The 23399-nt window shown below is 35.3% G+C and overlaps 1 protein-coding gene and 1 pseudogene across 6 annotated transcripts in view; both read right to left on the reverse strand.

Annotated features, from left to right (window-relative positions):
- The window catches only part of BRAF (B-Raf proto-oncogene, serine/threonine kinase), a 152581-nt gene that overhangs the window by 48328 nt on the left and 80854 nt on the right, over positions 1 to 23399 (reverse strand). For 5 of the 6 annotated variants that reach the window (XR_010663675.1, XR_010663676.1, XM_065939222.1 and 2 more), the window contains exons 4-9: positions 19705 to 19808; positions 18739 to 18841; positions 13104 to 13252; positions 12118 to 12237; positions 9622 to 9781; positions 3195 to 3231 (exon numbers count right to left, since the gene is read on the reverse strand). Coding sequence is in view for 4 of the 6 variants with exons in the window: in XM_065939222.1 (XP_065795294.1) it covers positions 3195 to 3231; positions 9622 to 9781; positions 12118 to 12237; positions 13104 to 13252; positions 18739 to 18841; positions 19705 to 19808 (673 nt within the window). In the remaining 2 variants the exon portion in view is untranslated. The remainder of the gene's footprint in view (positions 1 to 3194; positions 3232 to 9621; positions 9782 to 12117; positions 12238 to 13103; positions 13253 to 18738; positions 18842 to 19704; positions 19809 to 23399) is intronic. The other variant, XM_065939221.1, reaches the window with a different exon arrangement.
- On the reverse strand, positions 13552 to 13670 carry LOC136171318 (5S ribosomal RNA; annotated as a pseudogene).

A 23399-nucleotide genomic window follows, 5' to 3' on the forward strand; every position in this document is an offset into this window, starting at 1 on the left:
ATACTATTTAAGAGAGATACTAGTCACTGTCATTGGTTTCTGGAGCTTTATTTTGCTAAACAAAGATTAATTTTACCTGCACAACAAAGTTAATGCCAACATACCCAAGTAGGTTTCTCAAGACTTTCTGAAAAATCTCTGCCTATAAAATGAGAACAAGGTAAGTGCAATGACATCTCAGCCAAGTCACTACAAATGGAAATATTTTATCAGCAGAATGAGTCCAAGGGCTACACTCTTTGAAAATGGACTCAGCTGGCAGGGTTGCATACCTTTCTGATGGATACTTTTCCTTCCAAGTGCTGACTGAGCAAAAATTCCAATTCATGTACAGAAAGCACCTGGTTCAGAGGGGTTCAGGGTAATGATTCCTGGTGGGGCCTGAGTATAGCTAAGCAGGACTGAGATGTCAGTTAATAATTGCACAGACAGAACAAAAAGACCTCCAGTTTTTTAAAAAAGTAGATAACTATTCTCAAGTTGAAAAGTCACTCTCTCTCAAAGGATAAGGATCAAAATACTAATGGCAACATTTAAAATGTTAAAATTAGAAAAAAATAAATAAAATGTTAAAACTGTGTAGAAATTTCATCATTACTATACCACATATGTCATCATGTGGAATTTCCATGATCTCACATGCAATTTTCTAGAAGAAAATGACACCTGGAATATCTATTAACTACAGTTACTAACTGGAATCTCTATTAACTACAATCCATATTCTGCCTTCCACTGATAATATTTCAGCATCATAAAGCCTTAACTGTCTACCCTGGCTTCACAGTTCTGATCTACTCAGCGCTGTACTGCATCACTTACTTTAATTACACTACTCGGTTCTCTATAACTTCCAGCCCATTCCGTGGATTCTCTGAGAAAGTTGGGCAGAAAGAGCAAAAATCTGAAAACCATCATTCATTCAGAATAAGCAACAGACACTAGCAAAAACCAGTAAACATAATTCTTTAAAAATATTTACAGCAAGACACTTGTCTAAATTTTGACTTAAAAATTTTAAAGAATTAGTTTAACCACTAATTAAAGAATGGTGAGATAAACTGGGGGGGGGGGGGAATTATACTGCTAAACTTTCCCCTCATATGAGAGCATAACTGAAAATATTAATCTCAATTTTCTAAAGTATGCTAAAATACCTCAAATATATTACAGATCTTCTTTAAGTTCCCTAGTTTTGATATAAAATATACATGGCTTATGCTTAAAAAAAAAAAGCACATATTACAAAAAGACAAAGCCAAAAGTCTAATACGAACTCATAATAGGGATTTCCATTTTTTAAAAACCAAAAAAATTGATATTAGCAACCATCAAGGTTATCACCTAAATTGATTAAAGTAAAAGAAATTCAGCTTGAAGAAAACCCTCCCCACATTATTTACTGCCACCCCCTGAGTTTAAGAAATTATCAAGACCAAAAAATAGTATTAACAAAAAACAAGATGGAAATTTCAGCTCTCACTTTTAAACATTTATGACGGACAGCATACAGAAAGCTTGTGGAAGTGAGTATGTGAGAGAAGCACATTCAGAGCATTCCAGCCAGGCCAAGCAGAAATTTAGTACTGAAAACTCTCACACTTACAAACACACTGTGAGGGTGAGACACAAACAGTATCTGTTGTTTATATTTAATTTGCTTTGGGTGAAAACAAGAAAGAAGAGCCCAACTACCTCTGAACACTGGGCCAGGCTCAAAATCAAACACTATTTCACTGGGGACAGAATGTAGGAGGGGACTGGGAGTCCGGGATTGGTATTTCCGAAGACAGCGCATCAGTTGGTTCAAAGGGGCTGTTAGAAGAGAAAGAGAGGGGCAGGCAAACACAGGAAGACAGACACAGAAGAAATGAAAGAAGTCACGGGGAATAAATAAGATGAGTTGAAGCCTGCGTCACAAAATAATTCTGGATGTTTAAAAAACTGCTTATTTTCATAAAATTCCAATCATTCTTTTAAAAGTGATGCATATAAAGGATTAATGCTGTTTGATTTTTGGTACTAAGCAGGCTATTTTTATGACTAAGTTAACTCTGTGATGCTAACATGATGGCAACATTTAAATGCCAGATGTATTGGGCAAAATTGTCAAAAGCCACAGCTATTAAGACATACGAAAGTCAAACTGGCAGCAACATTAATTGGTGGGTTCATGGAATAACAAACAGGAAAAAAAAAACACTTTTGTAACTATGTACTACATGTATTAAATACTAACTCCAGAGTACATAACACAGGGTTATTATTTTGGTAGGTCCACAAGTATATAGAAACATAACAAAAGATGGTTCATGCAACATTTGACATAAAGTATCTCTGCATCTGGGCTTAGATATTTTGAATATAAAGCAGGGTCACAGTGAAGAGACCGACTCTAAACAAAGTATGTGGGCATTGCAGGGCTTCCTTATTAAATAGATGACAGTTGAAGAGGGAAGCATAAAGGACCACCTAGAAGAAAACGTCAAGACTGTTTCAAACAGCATCTCTTACAAAAATCTTATGGGGGGTAAACTCTTATTTTAAAAAGTATTTTCTAAAGTAATGTTTTGCTATGATCCCAATATTCACTGGGTGCCAGAGTAAACAGCTGATAACAATTCTTTAGGAAATCTCAATTCAATTTCTCATTTGCTTATTTTCTTTACTGGACTAGTAAAGAGGGGAACTAGGCTCTTCTATTAGGGGTCCATGGTATAAAATGCATCTTCCAGGGCCTTCTAGAAAGCTGAAGGGAAGTAACTGACATCATCTATCAAACTGACAAGCTGTAGCAGGTAATTCCAGGGATTCTCCCCAAGAATGATTTAAGAAAGCCAAGTTTTAACTGTTTGTAAGCTCAGTCTTTAAGTATTAGTGGAGATAATAGGAATAAAGCGGGTAAAATAATTAAGATTTCTCTTGGATAACATTTTAAAAATTGTAGAAGTCACATTTAAGAATCCCCTTTTATGTCCTCTTTTTCCTCGGTTTCTAGAGTTAAAATTTAAAATCAGTTAAAATTTTATTAGAGACAAATGATAATTACTAAAGAAAAGCAAACAAGCTTTATTTTTCTCTATGTATTTTTCTCTGTGTCTGTGTTTCATGAAAGAAGCAAATATAAAGGAGACAAGCAGCAAAGCAATTGCATTCTTCCCCATTTTTTTTTTTAAATTGAAATCACTACTTACCTCCATCACTACGAAACCCTTGGTCTCTAATCAAGTCCTACAAATAGATAGTAATGTATACTTAATCAAAGCATATGATAAAAAGGCAACAACATTTTATTTTCCACTAAGCATTAACAGAAAGGTGAATTCAAAATAATATCTGTCTTATAAATTACTTCACAAAACAGAAATAATATGGAATTAACTAGTGAACATGATAAAATAAAAACTCTGAAACACTTGCCAACCTAACCCTAGATTGAAGGGATTATTAGTCCTGATCAAACGTTGAAATCCATTTCAGGCCATTCAAAACCAATGGCTGCATTAATGCTTAAAAACATTCTACTGGCACATATTAAGAGCCATAAAATGTTCATACTCTTTGATCCTATAATTCCACTTCTGGGAATTTTTCTTTATATTTCAGTTTAGAAATTATATTTCTTTATAATTCAGAAGAAAAAAGTGATATGCACAAAGATGTTTAGTGCAACATTATCCATTATACTAAAAACACCAGAAATAATTACTTCCGTATTTTAGGCATACTGCCATTTTCGGCATACTGACATACATTGGTTAAGTAAATTATAGTGTGTCAATTCAGAACATACTATGCAGCTACTAAAACAATTATGAAGTTTGAATCATGAAACATGTTTATAATTAGAAAGGGATAGAAAATTAAGTATACACTGATACAATCATAAAAATATAAATGTTTAAGGACACACTAGAAGGGAAAAAATTTTTTAATTGTCTTTATTATTAAAATACAGCTTTTTACGACAGAGAATGTGAGGCAGGGCAGCGGGGGAGGAGTCTACTGGCCATGCAGTGCAATTTGGACCTTGACAGATAGAACTTAGTTTGCCTAGTATAACTGATAAGAGAGAGTGACTGAACTGCCTCAAATGTCTCTAAATATGTTCAAAGGCTTATAAGCTAAAACAAGAGAACATTCTTTATAGATGCATTTCTGCCATGTTCAATGTACTATAAAAAACCTTTAACATTCTGTACAGAATAATCAACAAATACTCATATCTGCAAATAAGGTGCTAAGTGTTAGCGGCTGTATGACTATCAATAAATATAAAGTCATGGTGGTCTCACTAACTTTGAGTTCTTGAGAGCTTATCATCTAAGAAAGATATACAAACATAGAAATTACATAAAAATAAGAGTTTAGGAAAACAATAAAAAAATGTGCCAAAGTTGGTTAGTTAATTGCCAAATAAACGGTATATGTAAAAAGATTCTTGGTGCAACGTAAGTTCAAAGGATAAATAGACAACTATAGAACTTGGTCACTGGTGAAGCATTTGAAGAAGTTAATCTAAGAAATGGCGTTTGAGTGGTAGATAGGAATGCAGAAAAGCAGAGGGGGAGTTCCCTGGTGGTCCAGGACTCTGAGCTTTCACTGCTGAGAGCTGGGGTTTAAGCCCTCATCAGGGAAGCACGATCCCTTAAGCGCTGCAGCTCTCTGACAGTCTTCCCTACGTGGTCTAGGTCGGACAGGACCCTCTCGCATTCCGACAGCGGCCGTGGCAAACTCTCCCCCATTTCCTAGGTTCCTTTCTTAACTGCTGCTCTTCTCCTTCTCAGCAGGAGAGAGAAAACAGACGCTCTCAGAGAACATTCTGTTCTGTCTCTGTACCTACAAACATCTGCACAGTGATATTAGCTATAGTTTCTGAACTCTTTTTTTGTGCCAAGAATAATCATCACTACAAGGGGTAGACACTGTTACCCCAAGGCTAAGTCATCTGCCCGTGGTCATTCTGCCTCTAAAGAGCTGGGGACCTAGCTATGCTCACCTTTAACTCCTCATAGCCCCTGAGGAGCATCACTTCCAAGTTCAAGGAATTTTTATTAACTACCTTAATTATTCCTTCTCTTGTTCTTTTGAACCTCTCTACTTGCTTCTTCCCCTCAAGTTACAAGTATGCTCAAGTCTCTCATGTGACTGCTTCAGTCTATGGCTTTCATCATTCCTTCGCAACCAAGCTTCTCAAATCTAGCACTGAATCCCACATCTTTACCAGCTTTTGCTCTCCTCCACTAGACCTCTAAAACAGCTCTCAATGACATTAAAATGACACTGTAACTGCCCAGTTCAATAGTTATATTGAATGTATTCAATAGTTCTATCTCATTTGAGTCTCAATGGCAACTGCCATCAGCTACTTCAGCATTCTTGAAGTCCCCATTTCTCCCTTTGGTTTCTTCAACACTACTTTCTCTTCTTTGTTTCAAACTAAATTTACGAAGAGGAGCCTATAATGGAGACAGAGAAAGACAAATCTCTGCCTATATCGCAAATGTTAATGATCACTGGGGTTGCATTTTTACCCTCTTCAATTTACATAATCTTGGAGTAATAATATCATTTACATCCATAACTTTAACACAAATAGGCTAATTATTTCTAAACGTGTATATCTACTCAAGGTCTTTATTTCAACTGCTACTGGATTTCTAAACCAGTAAAGATCCACAGACATCTTCAAGTCAGTATGTCCAAAATAAAAGTTAATATTTTCATTTCTACAAACCCTGTTCTTCCCTAGACATTTCTATCCTCATCAAATAAATACTATGTAGTCACCTAAGGCAGAGAATTCTAGGCATTGTCTTTTTTTATCTCTCATCTCCCACTTCTCTCCTCTACTACTAGACAGAACAGCGATTGACTTTAAGAAGAATGGCCAGGTTTTACCCCATTTCAATCATTTATCACCTGTGTGATCTGGAATAAGTTTCTTGACATCTCTAAATCTAATTTTCTTAACAGTAAAAGAAGGAAAATAATAGTACTTAACTCACAAGTGTTTATGAGGATGGAATAAGAAAATTTATGTACTTGAAAAAGGACCTAGCACATAGTAAGCATGCTATTTATAGTATCAACCTTTAACAATCGTGTCTATCAAATCTCTCACTAATTCAAAAGATTTTTTTAAAGTAAAGAGCTGACCACCTTCTTTCCCACTCAGTTTACTGGATCCTTTACTATCAACTACTACACAGACCTCAGAATAATACATGTCATCTTCCCTACAATATCAAGTATTAACTACATCCCACATAAAGGTACTTCCATACTTCTGCACATACCATTTCCTTAACAAATGCTCTTCCTTCTTAAAACCCCTAGCACTAGGTACTTAATAAATTCCTACTCCTTCATATTCATCGTTCATCTTCTACAATCTGGCTTAAATGTTGTCTCTTCTCTACTAAACTTGACTGTCTTTAATCAGGTAGAGTTCATCCCCTTCTATGAACTATCACCTTATACTTTTGTGTTTATTTAATTATATGTCTGATTCATCCATTAGACCATGACCTCCCTGAGGGCAAAGACTGTGTGCTAATTCATCTTAATTCCCTATTCTGACACAGTGCCTATCCCACAGTAAATATTAAATTTGGTTTACTGGAATAATAAATGACAAATAATGACTGAAACTGAAAGAAACGAATGAAACTGAATGAAATGCTAAAAGGTTTATATTTTATAATCAACGGGAAGTAAACAAAAGTTTTATAACAAAGGAACAGATGGTGATTGAAGTCTTATAATAAATAATAAAACAGAATAAAACCCTATTCTGACAGTAGCAATTAAGAATGTAAATGGACAGAGAAATCAATGGCAGGAAATTTATAAAGCAGATTAATGTCATAAGTAGTTCAAGTGAAGAAATATGGGCCCAAATGGTGGTAGAAAAAACAAATTTGAGATACATATCAAAAGGAAAGGTGATATCTTATGGGGAAGATGAAAAAGCAAGATATAAACAATGTTCATGCCCAAGAGAACAGGAGAATTTTAGTAACACTAAGATATAAGAAGAAATACTCTAAAAGAATGTTAGTTTTGAAAGTAAATACAAAGTTTACAACTTTGAACATACTGACAATAGATCTAACCTAGAAATAAGATTTGATTTCATATTTCACGCAATCTCCTTATTCGCTTATTTCCCTCCTACTTTTTTCCCCCTTTGTATGTGGATCTAGCCAGATGGAAGAAGCCCTTCTTAGTTGAGAGAAATTGGTATTAAGAAAAGACTACTTTAAATAAATTCAACAAAAACATAAAAAAAAATTTCATAGTAAAAAGTAGGAAGAAAGTCTGACTTGGGAATGTATCTTGAAAAATGAAATTAAGATTGATAAAAAGTTTATTTTCATCTACTTCAACAAAAATATTAAGTTATAATGTCAATAATATGCTAATTCTTAGAATTAATACAGAGGGAATCAAGGTTTTGTTGGTCATAATATCAAATTTAAAATAGCATAAACTCTCAATTTAACATTCATCTTTCACATCATAATCAATCATTTCTATAAAAATTTTAAAGGATTTCATCAGTTCCCTCAATGACTCCATCAATCCTTTGATATTTAATTCATTTTCTTTTGAAAAGCAAAGCCTGTTCTCTTGTCATCCTTTAGACACTCACTCTCTTTTACTGTTAGCTGGACTAAGTTAAATCTGCTGTATCCTTATTTCCCAATGACTTTTCACTGTCTTCAATAAATCCTTAAAATCTTTTTTTTGTTGTCAGACTAGCAATCAGTCTGCTTTATTTTTTCATTGTAATGTTGGATAGTGATGAAAAAGGGCTGGAATGAAAGCTAGTATTAAATGGGGAGGGAGGGATATGTGGGTGGAGACTTATTAGGGGAGTCTGTTAATTAGCGAATATTTTCCTGTTAGGATAATTTTGGCTCCTTTACTCAACCTTATGAGGACTCACAGAAGGAATGCCTGTATAATGAGAACATTAGGCTCTTTAGAGAACAACAGGCTGTCCTCTAGCATACACATGACTCCTCAGTAACTTCAGTACCCTGCTCATCTGGGTAAACAGTTTCAGATTTCTTTTTAAATATGATTACTTCCCAATGCAAACAAATTTGGTAGCTTTTCTGTTTTGTTGCTTATTACATTCAAAGATTAAGGATAACCCACATTTTTTATTCAAAAGTACAAATTATGGGAGAAATGATCCTGACCCCACCACAGCTCAGATGTCAAGGGCTCTTTATTCTCTTCAGGAACTTGGTTATCAGGATGATACAGCTGAAAGAACCAGTCCTTTTGGAGTGATCCAGTGTATGTCAGAATTTATTTTTTTCTCAACTCTTCTTTCCCTTTTATCTATATATGGGACTGACAAAAAACAATGGGCTGGCCACCTGCTTTACTGAAGTTTATCAGAATAAAGCCTCACCTGTTTGTTTAAAATATATTTATTATCTATGGTTGTTTTCACATTAGTGACAGAGTTCAACAGTTGTCTTTAGAGATCGCAAGATCCACAAGCCTAAAATATTTACCATCTGGCCCTTTAAGAGTTTGCTGACCCTTGGTCTGTATTATGGGAAGTAGACCTCTGCTTTGTCTTGTAAGCCTTTTATTAACACAAATATTTTTTGATGATCTCTTAAGTTAGGTCATCACCTAATAGTTCCTATTCTAGGCAACTATATTGGGAATGGTTTTTGCTGTCCAGAAGTTAAGGTTAAATTGAAGAAGTGATACTAAGGTACATAATTAACTTCCAGTGTGTAACATAAACTAGAAAAGGTAAAAATTCAAGAGTGATCAGCCAGAAGTAGCTAAAATAATTGATTTGTATAGAGATGGAGTACAATGGTATGCTGCTGCTGCTGCTGAGTCGCTTCAGTCGTGGCCGACTGTGCAACCCCATAGACGGCGGCCCACCAGGCTCCTCTGTCCCTGGGACTCTCCAGGCAAGAACACTGGAGTGGGTTGCCATTTCCTTCTCCACAATGGGATACTCAAGAAAGTAAAGAAGGTAAATGGTAGCTTTGCATGAGAAGTACAAAAGTAATGATTAGCCCTTAAGGGTTATTTAACTCAAAGCTGAACTTCTAGAAATTTAGGTAAAGATTTCACATTGAAATATGCAAGTATATTCTTATTTTTTCTATACCTTCAAATGGGTTAAGTGGATTGATTATCTGTTAAATAAATGAAGATAAGACTTTTACAGAGGTGTCATAAGAAAAAAAAAATGAGAATAACTCTATACTTTGGTACCAGGTTAAATATTTTATGCCATCAGAGAAGACGACAAGATTTTTCTGATCTGTAATTCATGAAAAGTCTATCACTTATACTAACTGTGATAAATGAAACATGGCACTTATTTCTGATCTATATTATAAATCTATATTATCAATACACACAAAAAGATTAAAATTAACTCAATATATTGAGAGAGGGCATGGGAGAGAGGAGAGAGAGACACAGACAGACACTAACTTCTAGAGAGAGAGAAAACTAAATTTACAAAACAGCTGACAGAACTAGATTCCCCAAATCTGTGGTCCAAAAAAACAGCAGAAAAATAAACACACTTGAATTTTCTAGATTCGGACACTGCTGGATACTTACATCAATATTGACGGGTTCTATTGTGTTTATATGTACATTTGGAGCTGATGAGGACCGGTCTCGTTGTCCAAACTGATTTCGATGATCTTCATCTGCTGGTCGGAAAGGCTGTGGAATTGGAATGGATTTTGAAGGAGACGGACTGGTGAGAATTGGGGGCCTGGAAAAGTCAAGTGATTGGAAGATAAGATTTAGAGCAACTTTCTAGAGATAGATAACATAGAAAAATGAACTATATGAAGATTTTGTTTTCATATTCTCAAATAAAACCTTAAAATACAGGTAATGGCAGTAATGGCTTTTAAAAGAATTAGTTTAAAAAACTAATATATGCTTACAACTAACACCAACAAAGCTGCTTTGCTCAAGCAGACCCTCCATGAGGTATCAATGATAAGAACACTGATTTTATTCAGAACATTCCAGAGACATCTACAAATGGCTAGAAATTACCTGTGGTTAATCAGCTGAAGAAACTCTTGTTCTTTAACATTATACAAAAATGTTCAAAGTACACACTAACTGAATAATGTCTGCTAATTGTTTCTACCTTTGCCATTTCTTGATAGTTGAAGTTACTAAGATGTAATTTTTATGGGAAGTATTAGGAAATCACAAATCTTTTAAAAGCACACGTGTATTTCATGTATCTATTGCTTTATACAAGAGGTGAATTAAAATCTTGAACAAAAATGGCAAAAATAATTTCCAAATTCAAAAGATGTTTCTCAGAGTGTCAAATCTCTCATAGTTTGAAATGTTTACCATGCCCAATAAATGATACAAGACACACAGAAGAATAATACATTAAACCTTAAAGCAAATTTTATAAAAATTGCTCTTTGAGGAAACTGTGACAGACTGACCTATTTTGGTAGTGTGGATAAATAACAAAGTCTATGATCTGTCACTGCCCCCAAAATGAAGCTGGCATTCACAGAGCACATTAAAGTTTTGAGAATAGATTGTAAACGCCCATGAGAAGTCTGTGCCCCTCAGAAAGAATATCCAAGGGAGCTGAGAAGTGAGTACCACTTGATTGATGAGGTGTGACTCAGTGAGCTCCGTCAGGACCAATGAATGATTCAATGCTATCAGTTTCTCTTCAGAGATTGGTTATTGTTGCACCCCATCTTATGCAAACTCTGTAACTAATCAGCAGTATCAAGTGGTTAATAAGACAGCCAGAAAGACAGCTGAGGGAATAAAAAGACATTTTTAAGAGGAGAGAGGGTTTAAAGAGGAATGAGAAGAAAATATAGTTTTGGACCAGATGAAGGTCGGAAGAGTCAAAAAAGCCAACTTGTGACAAGAAGCTTCTAAATTAAATATATTACTAGAATCTGAACCATACCAGCTTATGAGCTTTACTTCTTTGAAGCACCCTTTTAAAAGGGTAGGGAAAGAAATGTTAACTTTAACTGTTCATATTAACTAAATGAATCCACTTAGAACTGAAATAAAAATAATTGCTCTATTGGTCCTTTTTATTATGATTAATTGATTAATTTTTAGTTTGTGACAAAGCTGTGCTTTTGCTTTAGACAGCCAATAACAGCCTTTGGCAAGGGATTTTGGGAGCAGGTAAAAATGACAGCATTAACTTTAAGAAAGTTTTGAAACACGCACTGACTTTCTACATACTTAGAGGCTAATTTAAAGTCTCAAGGCAGTGACACACTTTATGTCAGAACTTAAAAGTAGAAAAAGCCTTAACTAACTACAGCTGTAGAGGGTGGTCTAATTAACATAATTGATCTGGTGTAGTGACAGCAAGTCATTCTCGAAACTTAATAATAAAGACTATGATAGCAACATGTAGCACATAAGTCAGAAATATGTATGCAAAGGACACTGGTCTTTACATAGGAAAAATAAAAATCTGGATTAAATCTGATAAATGTTATTATCAAATCTAAAGAAAATGGATAAACTAGAAAATGAAGATAAGCTGTTTCTGTCCTTCTCTTCTCCCCGCACCCCCTGGTCCCACCATCACTACTGTGCTTTTATCTCCTGGACTCATTCGGATTCTGGAATCCTTTATGGTCCGGTTCAAATCCCACTTTCTTGATTAAATGTTCACTACTCTCTCTATTCTCTTTTGTAAACATCGCAATATTTATCACATAGTTTAAAATAATATATCATAAATTGTAGATTATAATAATTATATTTAGCTTAAAACTGTTGGCCATTTTCTAAATTGAAATCATATACTTCTGGATCTGATATTAAAAATAAAGCAAGCACAAGGCAGGGACTCTAAATTATTTGTTGCTTGATTTTTTCCAAGTATGGTCTTACAACAGTCTATGTCAGTTTTAACCTGCTGTATCTGTATCAAATGTATGACAGGTGTGATGAGTTACCTGAAAAAAAAAGTCCTTAATTTAATTACCCAAATGTTGGAAATGTTTCAAAGCAACTTTAGTTAAAAAAAAAAAAAAATCAGCTCAAGTAGCATGTCATTGAACAGCAGGAATCAAATCATACCCAATAGAATCGGAGGGGGGTGCAGAAGGGGATGAGCCACATGGAAGGGTAGTCTCTGCTAAGGAGGCCTCCTCCTGTGGTATTGGGTGGTGTTCAAAGAACTTGGAGACAAACAGCAAACTGTGAGGCAAAAACAAAAACAAAACAAAACAAACCTAACTTGTGCAAAACCCAGAAGCTTCATACACCAGAATACATTAAAGAATTAATAAAAATATCTGAGCTCAAATTGCATTTTCAGGAAAGATTGCTAAATTCAATTGGCTGTATTTCTGTCTGATAGCTTAGGGTAAAAAATTATACTCTACTTTCAAAGACAAGCTAAAACTAACTGTTTTAGCTAAAACTAATTGTTCTATATAGCACATTTCTACATAGTAGAGAGGAAAAACTATGCTTTATGGTTAAGGAATTAGAAGAAAATGTATCTATTGCTAAAAGGTTACATTATTATTATGTACTTTAAACTACTGAGTGGAACTCTCCCTAATTCCAGTGATCAAAAAATAAGACCTTAATAGCAGTAGTGACAATACACACAAAAAGATTAAAATTAACTCAATATATTGAGAGAGGGAGTGGGAAAGAGAGAGACACAGACAGACACTAACTTCGAGAGAAAGAGAAAACTTAATTTATAAAACAGCTGACAGAACCAGATTCCCCCATCTGTGGTCCAAAAATATAATAGTTATTTAATTTAAACACTCAAAAACCATCTTAAAGTGATATTTATGTGGAAAGGATCTTATATTAATTAAAAAAGAATATGAAACATAAATGAAATGTCTAGCAAACCAGAATTACAATCTGAAAGAGAAGTACTGGCTACACTACTATCTAGCCAAACCTCAAAAAACATTTTTTTTTCCCCTGTAACAACTCTTCTGTAAAGAAAATTTCCACAGACTCTAAGACATACTAGTTTCACATTAAGAAAAGTTAAATGTAAAGTTGAAGAAAAGAAAAATTTTTTGATTACTTACTCTAATTGGTCATAATTAACACACATCAGTGGAACCTCTGTACTACAACGCTGGTGAAATTTATAACCACATGTTTGACAGCGGAACCCCTGGAAAAGCAGCTTTCGACAGAAGTCACAAAATGCTAAGGTGAAAAAAGTTTTCCGTACCTGCAAAGTAAAACATCATGGAGGATTCTGTAAGAATCTTTTTAGAAATCAACTTATTTACTCTCGTTTAAAATAACAAATTTTTACTATGTTTGTGTTAGTTGCTCATTCATCTCCAACTCTGTGACCCCATGGACTATAGACTGCCAGGCTCCTCTGTCCATGGGATTCTCCAGACAATAATACTGGAGTGGGTAGTCATTCTCTTCTCCAAGGCGATCTTCACAACCCAGGGATCAAACCCGAGTCTCTTGCATTGCAGGCGGATTCTTTACCATCTGAGCCATCAGGGAAGCCCAAGCCTGTAACACCTGGTATTCCTAGGCGGTCTTCCATCCAAGTACTAACCAGGCTCAACCCTGCTTAGCTTCCAAGATCAGATGAGCTCTGGCGCGTTCAGGGTGGTATGGCCGTAGATTTATTATGTTTACATCTCGAGAACCAGCTTAACCACGAAGAGTCTAAAATGAAACCAGGGGGTTCAAGGTAACAGATGGACTACATGAATTTATCTCCCACCCACTATTCAATTAAACTCAGAAGTCAAGAAGATGGGAGATGAATAAAAGACTAGAAGCTAATTTCAAGCTTTACTATATAAGAGTACAGGAGAAGGAAGTAATAGAGGTGAAAGAACGAGTAAGAGTACACTTGAATAATTCTACAAAGGAGTTAAGAGATGCTTATTGGTGTTGACACAAGAAATAATAGCATGCTTAAAGTTAGAAAGGTATGGAACAGAGGAACCAAAAAACCCACAAAAACCAAAAACACTTCCGAGAAGAGGAAAGAGGGGGAAAGGCTGTCATGTTACAGATGATCTAATTTCCAATGGAACTGGCATTAAGTAAACGATGTCTAAAACTGATACAAAAGTTGTGACCTAAAGTTATTATTCAGTAACCTGAAAAGAATCACTAGAAGAGCTTAAAACAGAAACCATTAAAAGTTAAGAATGTAATTATGTTGAATTGGTTCATAGAGCTTTTCAGGTCTACTATATCCTTCTACTTTTCTATCTATTCAATTGATTTCTGAGTTTGATATTGAAACTCCAACTAAAAATTAACTTATCTACTTAAGAAATAACTGTAATATATAGTGGAACTATATATAACCTTGTTCTATATTTTCCAAGTCTCCTATGTCTTTTTTCAAATTTAAAAAAGAAAGAAGAAATAAAAGGAAAAGAATGGTTTCCTCTATAGAGTGGCATTAGAGGCTAATAAGGGTTGGGGCAACCCCTTTGCACTATATTAAAAACTATATACATTTGATTAAAATGCAATATACTTTGATTAAAGTGTTAAAAAGTTACAAAAGAAAAAAACTAGTTTATAATTAAAATTATATGAAAATCAGATTAACCCTACCTAAACTTGTTAACTTAGGACAAAGGATAGGAACATCACCTAAAAGAAGGTCAGAACTACGTTTAACAAATTATCAGTTTGTTAGAGGATGAGAACACCTCAGTGTATCTGTGACCATCCCTCTATGTGATGCTGACAGGGCAGCATGCAGGAACTCCGTGTCAGAAGACAAACACGTGTCACACAAACACAACTGTGCTAGCGAGGTTCTATCTTGGTAACGGACAAAACCAGAAATTGTTTACAACTGTTTAGTTTGTGTATGTAATAAGCAGAAAACATAAGCAGGATAAGTAAATGACAAATGTTAACAACGGCTATTTGAGAGTGATGAGAACATAGGTAACTCTATTTTGTCCTTTGTTTTTTGCTGTATACTCTCAAGTTTTCAGACAATATTAATCATACACAATAATAAAAAAATACATTGTGATCCAGGATATAGTTGGATGCTTGTAATATTACTCTATATATAATGTACATCAGAATTTCTAATCCATTCTATTACATATAAATGCTTTTCATGATTCAATAAATTGATTTCAATACTCACTTTACAAAACTCTTCAATAAACACATATTTAACAGGATAAAATGTTATTTAAAGAAATGTTTCATAGAAAATGGTACCTTGGCATATCATCCATTCTGGCTTTTTGAGAATATTTAGATAAACTAGATAGTTTTAAGAGTAGCTCTTGCTTTCGTCACATTCTGGCTATGAATCAAATTATAGAAGATACAAAAAGGCAACTGACTGTTTTTAGCTTTGTTCCTTTTCCATTTGTCTCTGGATATACAAGCAGTAAGAAAAAGCTTCTTTAATATTTATGTGGCTATTATTTACTAAAGCAAGCATCTTTTTATATTCAAGCGCAATCTCTGGAAATTAGAGCACAGAAAAATATAAATTGTATTCACAGGAATCAGCATTTTATAGTCATCTTATCTTTTTTGCTACATACTCATACTTTCAATTGCCTAATAATCTGTTTCATGAAGCCCTAATTTCTCTTCCTTCTTTAATCTAGCCAATTGCAGTCTTTCTTCCTGTCACTGACATACTTGAAAACTATGCATAACATTATTTCTGTATGTAAAGGAAATGGGAGAAAAAGAGAAGGAAGGGAGAAAGCAGAGAAGCAGAAAGGAGAAAATATAGATATGCATTTGAGCATAAACTGAGTGACATATACCTCTGCATGTACACCTTTGTTTATAAGCAGGTACAGGAAGATACATCTTTTCTTTTGGGCCACAACTTATGCTTATTTTGGAATTTGAGACATGAATGGTAAACTCATGTGAGCCACAGAACAGGCAATTTACATGCACTGATTTGTAAGGTGTGGGGCTGTCTGAGGTTAACATCTATGTAACATGGGAAGGTCTGGACCCATTGCATCTGCTTCTCATCTTGCTTCTCTATCTTTCCTGCCTCCTCCACCCCATCCATTCGCAAGAAATCCTGGGATACAGGTAAATGCTGAAGGAATCGCCTTTGTAACAGACTATGAAACCAGGGGGCATGAGCAGCCTTCCTGCCATAGCCAACAAAATTCAGCACACAGAAGCAGAGAAAGGAATTCTTTCCCTTTCTAAGCAGAACACAGGCTTACTCTTGTTTCTATATGATGCTAAAAGCAATTGTTCAAAACCACAAATCTAAACACACTGCTCCCTTGCCTATAACAGTCATTAAATTTCCAATGATTTTAGGGAAAAGTCCAAATCTTCAACAGAGCACAGAAGGACTCACATGAGCTTACTCCACCCGTATACACGCTACACCGTAACATACGCCTCTCCAAGTATGCAGCCTCCGTTCTAAACTTCTCTCAAAACTGAAAAGGTAACAAGCTTTCTTGCTCTTCCCTTTATCGAGTGTAGTCTTCCCTTCACTCATCTTTCCTCATCCACCAGGCAGGTCTTAGCTTTGATAATTCTTCCTTTGGGAAAATTTCCTGACTCCTCAAAAGCCAGGTTAGAAATCTCTATTCTGTGTATCTATTCTACTTCAATGGAGAAGGAAATGGCAACCCACTCCAGTATTCTTGCCAGGAGAATTCCATGGACAGAGGGGCGTAGTGGGCCCCAGTCCATGGGGTCGCAAAGAGTTGGACACGACTAAGCGACGAACACACACACACACAGCACTTTAAATGTATACAGTAATTCAGAGTCTTTATGAAAATTCTTAATGAAAACATTGGTTCTAGGAATCTCTATTCTGTGTACCTATAGCACTTTAAATGTATACAGTAATTAAGAGTGTTAATGAAAATTCTTAATTAAAACATTTAGTCACTCAGTTGTATCTGACTCTTTTGCGACTCCATGGACTGTAACCCGCCAGGCTCCTCTGTCCATGGGATTTCTCACGCAATAATACTGGAGTGGGCTGCCATTTCCTTCATCAGGGGATCTTCTCAACCCAGGGATCCAGCCTGTATTCCCTGTATTGCAGGCGAATCCTTTACTCCTAAGCTGCCGAGGAAGCCCTAGGGCAGGGATCCTGTTTTCCTCTTCACTGTTACAGCCCCAGATCAGACAAAATGCTGGCAAACAAAAAGATCTCAACAAACATTTACCGGCGGCTCTCCAGCTGTGCTCTGCAGATTCCCATACCCTGCAGCTCACCTGCAGTTTGCTTTCACTGTCCTCTTGTGGTAAGGACCTGCCTGAGGCACTACTTCAAGGCTACTGACTTAGGTCTTCCTTTACCTTCTCATATCCAATTTTTAATTAAGAAGAGTAACCAAGAAAAAGTACTGATCACTGTGAAATGTAAACTCAACTATTTTTTTTTCAATTCCTAAAAACTGGAATAAAAATTCTTAAGATTTATCTTCTCAAAATTCTACAAGTTAAAAACAAAATCAATACTAGCTAATGCCTTATCTCATGATTATAAAACTATTTGCTTCACGGTAAATCTGACTGACATCAGGTGTATTTTACACTTGTCCAAAAGATGCCTTATCTATTGAAGCACAAAGCCGACTTCATTATTCACCACTAATGGAGCCCCCAAAACACTAACCCCCTGGGAAATCAGAAGAACCCAGCTGTTCTAATCACAAAGGCACAAGGGAAAACACTCGATGCCAAAAGGGAAGCGATTACTATCCATCTAGCAAAATAAACTACAGCTCAAATTTCATACACAGAAAAGAAAGAAATGCACTCCTGCCTTATAGATCACTCTAATCTTGGCTGCTGCCTACTTGTTCAGAGGACAGGTTCTCAAGCTCTGGGAAGTGTACCCTTATCTCTTAGGTAGAGAGGTTCCATTGTTCCAGGTCTCATGCTGGAAACACTTAGCTTAAGCTAGGTTCTGGCAAATGCAAAAACCAGATAAAGGGAGAAGTATGGAAGGAGAGTTTTAACACCTGTCTTTCTTCAGTCTTCAAGGTATTCCACTTCCATTATGCTCTTTCAGAAACATTTACACAAGTGTGTCAAGGTGTATGCAGAGTCTAATTATCATGTTTAGAATGGAATTTTTAAAAACTTAAATGTCAAAGAGGAATGATTAAATATACTGAATTTATATTCTTATGGACTACTATGTAACCATTATAAAGCTAGGTATACTGACATGGAAAGATGCCTATGATGCTGTGTTTAACACTTAAAAAACATACAAAATATAATTCCATTTTTAGTTTTTTTTAAAAGAGGAAAGAAATGGAATATAATGAAGGAAAATGAAGGATGTAAAAAAGGTTATTTTGGGCTTGCAGATATAAGAACACACATTTTATATAGACTCTGGAAGACTACACAATAATCAATTATTAGTAACAACTATTTACCTCTGGTAGGGTACTTCCACGCTTTTACTTGATATACTTTCATACCACTCGAATTTTTTAAGAATTTTCTTTTAATAATGACTATTACTTTTTAAAATTAAAGACAAAGTATAACGATTAAAAAAAAGAACTCTTTAATATGTGGTGCTTTTCTTCCTTTAAAGAATAAAACTGATTTTCAACTTAGGTTGAAAAAACAATGCCAAAATTGTTCATCTCATACTTCATATTCTTTAAATAAAAACTCCAAGAACTTGACAATTTTTTACATTAAAAAAATATAAAAAGTACATACAAAGTTGTGTGTTGTAAGTGGAACATTCTCCAACACTTCTACATGCAATTCCTCTCCAGTAAGCCAGGAAATATCAGTGTCCCAGCCAATTGGTTTCTTCTCCCTGAAAAGTGTAGACACAGCCTTTCTTGGTTATCATACCTAAAAAGCTTCATATACCTCATGCTGAAGATATGAAAATTGGTTATTGAGGGGCTAGTAATGGTGAGGGAGTTTTGGCTCCCTAGTCTTCCATCGTTAGAAATTTAAATGGCAATAAATTAATTTTTAAGTTTACCCCAAATAAATGTATCACTCTTGGACAAACAGCAGGGTAAAGAGATGTACTCTTTTCTTCAAGTCAGCTCCAGAAAAGACCTACAACAGCAGAAAATGGATTGTTCCTGGGGTCCAAAAAAAAAAAAACAAAAAAAACAAAAAAAATCACAGGTATGGATTTACCTATCCATTCAAAGAAAAAGAGTACTCAAGGGACACTATGCCCCCAAAAAGGAGATCTCTTTTTTTCTTTTCCAGATGGGATTCAAAATTGGGAGTGGCAGGGGTTGGGGTCATGGCATAATTTCATGCTTTCTGAAAAATAGTTCAATATAAAATGTTAATTTTGCTAAGTCTTTGGTGAAACTATGAGTTTATACTAAAAACAGGAGTGGGAAAGAGTCCATTATTCAAAGAAACAGACAAAATGGCTCAAAATTTTAAGAATCTCAAACTCCACATAAAGTCATTTGATCAAAATAACAAACACCATCACACACAAAATTATCTAATGTTCACTCCTCAAAGGGCATACCAGACTTGTTTAGGCTAATTAGCTTAGTTTTTTTTTTTTTTTTCATTTTATTTTCTGAGGTTGATTTTCAATACCCTAGGTTTGGGTAAAGATCTTACAGAATACCTCAAAATTTAATATCTGATGTTTTTTCCCTTTTTTAAACAGAGTTTCACATCACATACAAACCATACCCATCCTGAATTCTGTAAACAGCACAGCACTCTGGGATTAGACCTCTCATCATCAGCGCCTTCTTCAGGCTGTCCCGGACTGTGACTCCACACCGTGCAGGTACCTACAGTATCATAAAGACAGGATATGAGGTAGAATAAACAAATTATAAATTTTTCACATCATTGGAAAAAAAAAACCCAGTAATTTACCTTTATAACATTTTCAAAATGTCATATGGATTACTATGTCAGGAAATTTTTTCTAAGGCTAACTTAATATTAATGGAAAATTATGACTCAAGCATCTATTATTACTCACCAACTTAAGGCAAAATTAATTTTTAGTTTTTTATTAAAATTACAAAATATCTTAAATACATAAAAGAAAATACAACAGATCACTAAGTGCCTTCTGCTGAGAAATAAAATATGTCAACATTTAAAGCAAGATCAATTTTGATCCAACATTGTTCAAAGCTGAAAACTGTAATTCTTCAATCATTATCATGGTCCTTAAGAGATGTCTTACTGATCCTAAACATAGAAGAGAATACTTGTCTTAAGGTATACAGCTGATATTTATTGTTTAGTTGTTTAGCATTCCTATTTCCTCTGGGAATCCACCTTTCCCTAAAAGCTACATGGTACTTGAGATGTTATGAATCCAGGGTCACTACTTTTCTGGCTGCACATGACATAAGCTGGCTAATCAGTTTCCCATATCCCAGATCCAGGGCTAGATATGACCCAAAAGTACTACAGTTCTTCCTTTAACTGACAGATCAACTCTGGTTGACAGAAGTTTCTTTCCTACTGTAAAGTTCCAAGAAGACAGAAATATGGAATCCCTAATGGTTATCTTCCCTAGTACATTGAGAAAATCTGGCTACAGAATGAAGCTAACTTAAGGAGAAGTAGAGATGACATTAGGAGCGAAGAGAGAAGAGGCATTGAGAAGAGAGAGAAAGATAATCTTTCTGTATATTTGAAGTTATCTATCTTGGTCTTTTCTGCCAGTGATTCATCTCCCTTCTTATTAATTTGAATAATTTAAAACTGAAAAAGAACTGACAAACACAGTGTAGACTAAGATGAAGCAATGGGAGCTCAGGTTGGTCAGTTTTTATGTGGAGTGGAGGGTGGACAGGCAAGATGTGTTAGTTAATAACAAAATTAAAGGTTTCATTCTTTTAAATCAACTAAGGTACTTAGCAAACCAAAAGTTTCTCAAGAAATTGGGACTCTTATGCCAGAGGGGGAAAAATTGAGTGAAAGTGAATATAAGACAGCTGAATTTAAACAGTATGTCAATGGGGAACAATCCAGAAAGCCAAATTAGGACCTAAGATTTGAAAAACAGAAGACAGATTTTAGCTCAATATAACTATTACAACTATCCAGCAAGGGAAAAGTTTGAGGGAGTAGGTTCATCACTGGAAGTATTCAAGAGACTAGGTTTATACAGTTGATCCTCTTAACTCATGGATTCTGTATTTGAAAATTTGCCTATTTGTTAAAATTTATTTTTAACCCCCAAATCAATACTTGCAATGCTTTTGCAGGCATGCAAAGAAAACTGAAAAATTTTACCCTTTCCAGCTGAAGTTAATCAAGGTGACATGTCTTCTTTTTCTAGCTCTCATACTGTAAATAAATGCCCTATGCCAGGTGACTTTTAAGCTAATGGACCCCAGTCTGCTGTGAAGAAATAAACAATCTAGGGGACAATATACAGAGACCATCTTTAGCTCATTTATAATAGTAATCCTGCACTTGTCCTAGGAGCAGTGGTTCAGTATTCACTATTCAGTGTTTGCAGGAAATATACAGAACATAACTACTGCCAATAGTGAGAACTGGCCATACCTTCCAGAAATAATGAACAGAAGGGAAAGCTCACTTTTGCTCTCTGCTATTCGTATTCTGCCTACTCTAAAGCGAAACTTCTTAGGTGGCAACCCTATCTTTAGTTTTAAACCCCATCCAATAGAATAAACTCTTTGAGACATAAAACTTCAAGCCCATCTATGGACTGCTGAGGAGTCCACTGAACTCAGAATTTCGTTCTGTGATATAACCTTACATTTCATTAGTCTTCTCAAATTTTTCCAGTTAATTATAGGGTGAAATTCAAATTCCTTAACACAGCAGACGAGGTCATTAATGGACTGGGGCTATGCACCCTTCAGTTTCTTTGGTAATTTCTCTCCTGCACTCCTGTAATACTATCTTCTAATATAGCTAAGCTCCCTTATGCTTCTCTGAACAGGTTGATTCCAAGGTTATACATGTTTCATCACTAGGCAAAATTTTGGTTTCCCACTCTTATCACCAAGGGAAAGTCATCAATCTGTCCTTCATCCACTTCAATAGACTGATTTTTGTTTCTTCATGATACTACCTGTTCAACAGACTGACAGACCAATGGAATTAAACAGAAAAACCAAAAGCAGACTCTTAAGCACATAAATAAAATCAAAATAAAGGCAGCATCTGTAATAGGGTAAATATGAACTTTTAAATAATTGATGCTGGGACAACTGGAACCAATCTAGGAAAAGAAAGTTCATCCATACTTCATACAGTATCCAAGGGTAAACTCCAAATGGATCAAAGATTTAAATGTTGAAGGAAGGAGGAGACAAACCATAAAAGAACTAGAAGAAACATGGTAAGCTCCCTTACAATATCAAATGAAGAAGGCGTATGAAACTATGATGCAAAATCTGGAAGCCATAAAGGAAAACAATCACATAACATACTACATACAGTCAGCCCTCCATATCTGTTGGTGCCACATTCATGGATTCAACCAACTGAGGATCAAAAATATTTAGAAAAAAATCCAGAAAGTTCCAAAAAAGTAAACCTTAAATTTGCCTACTGTAAGTAATCTGGAGGTGATTTAAAGTATACAGGAGGATGTGCATAGGTTATATGCAAATATTAATACTATGCTGTTTTATATAAAGGACTTGAGCATCTAAGGATTTTGGTATCCTTAGATAGTCATCCCCCAATATCTGTAGGGGATGTGTTACGGGGTCCTGGAACAAATCCCCTACAAATACTGGGAGAATGACTATATAAGCAAAGTCAAAAAACAAATACAAACAGGGAAAAATCTTTGCTACTTATGTAACAGGAATATAATCTTCCTGATACATAAGGAGCTCCTGAAAAACTGAGATTAAGACCAACCCAACAGAAAAATGGGCAAAAGAAAGAGCGCTCAGGAAAACAAATTATAAATGGGATTCAAAATTATGAAAAAGCGTTCAATATCAGAGAAAAGCAAACTCAAACTTGCCAAAATATTTTTTCACTTATCAAATTGGCAAAAATACAAAAGTCTGACAACATATTCTGCTGGTGAGGCTATGGTAAACAGACATCTCATACAGTGCTGGTCAGTTCAGTTCAGTTGCTCAGTCATGTCCAACTCTTTGAGACCCCATGGACTGCAGCACGCCAGGCCTCCCTGTCCATCACCAACTCCCAGAGTTCACTCAAACTCATGTCCATTGAGTCAGTGATGCCATCCAACCACCTCATCCTCTGTCGTCTCCTTCTCCTCTTGCCTTCAATCTTTCCCAGCATCAGGGTTTTTTCAAATGAGTCAGTTCTTCGCATCAGGTAGCCAAAGTATTGGAGTTTCAGCTTCAGCATCAGTCCTTCCAATGAATATTCAGGACTGATCTCCTTTAGGATGG

This window comes from Muntiacus reevesi, chromosome 6, assembly GCF_963930625.1.
Source record: "Muntiacus reevesi chromosome 6, mMunRee1.1, whole genome shotgun sequence".
NCBI lineage: Eukaryota > Metazoa > Chordata > Mammalia > Artiodactyla > Cervidae > Muntiacus > Muntiacus reevesi.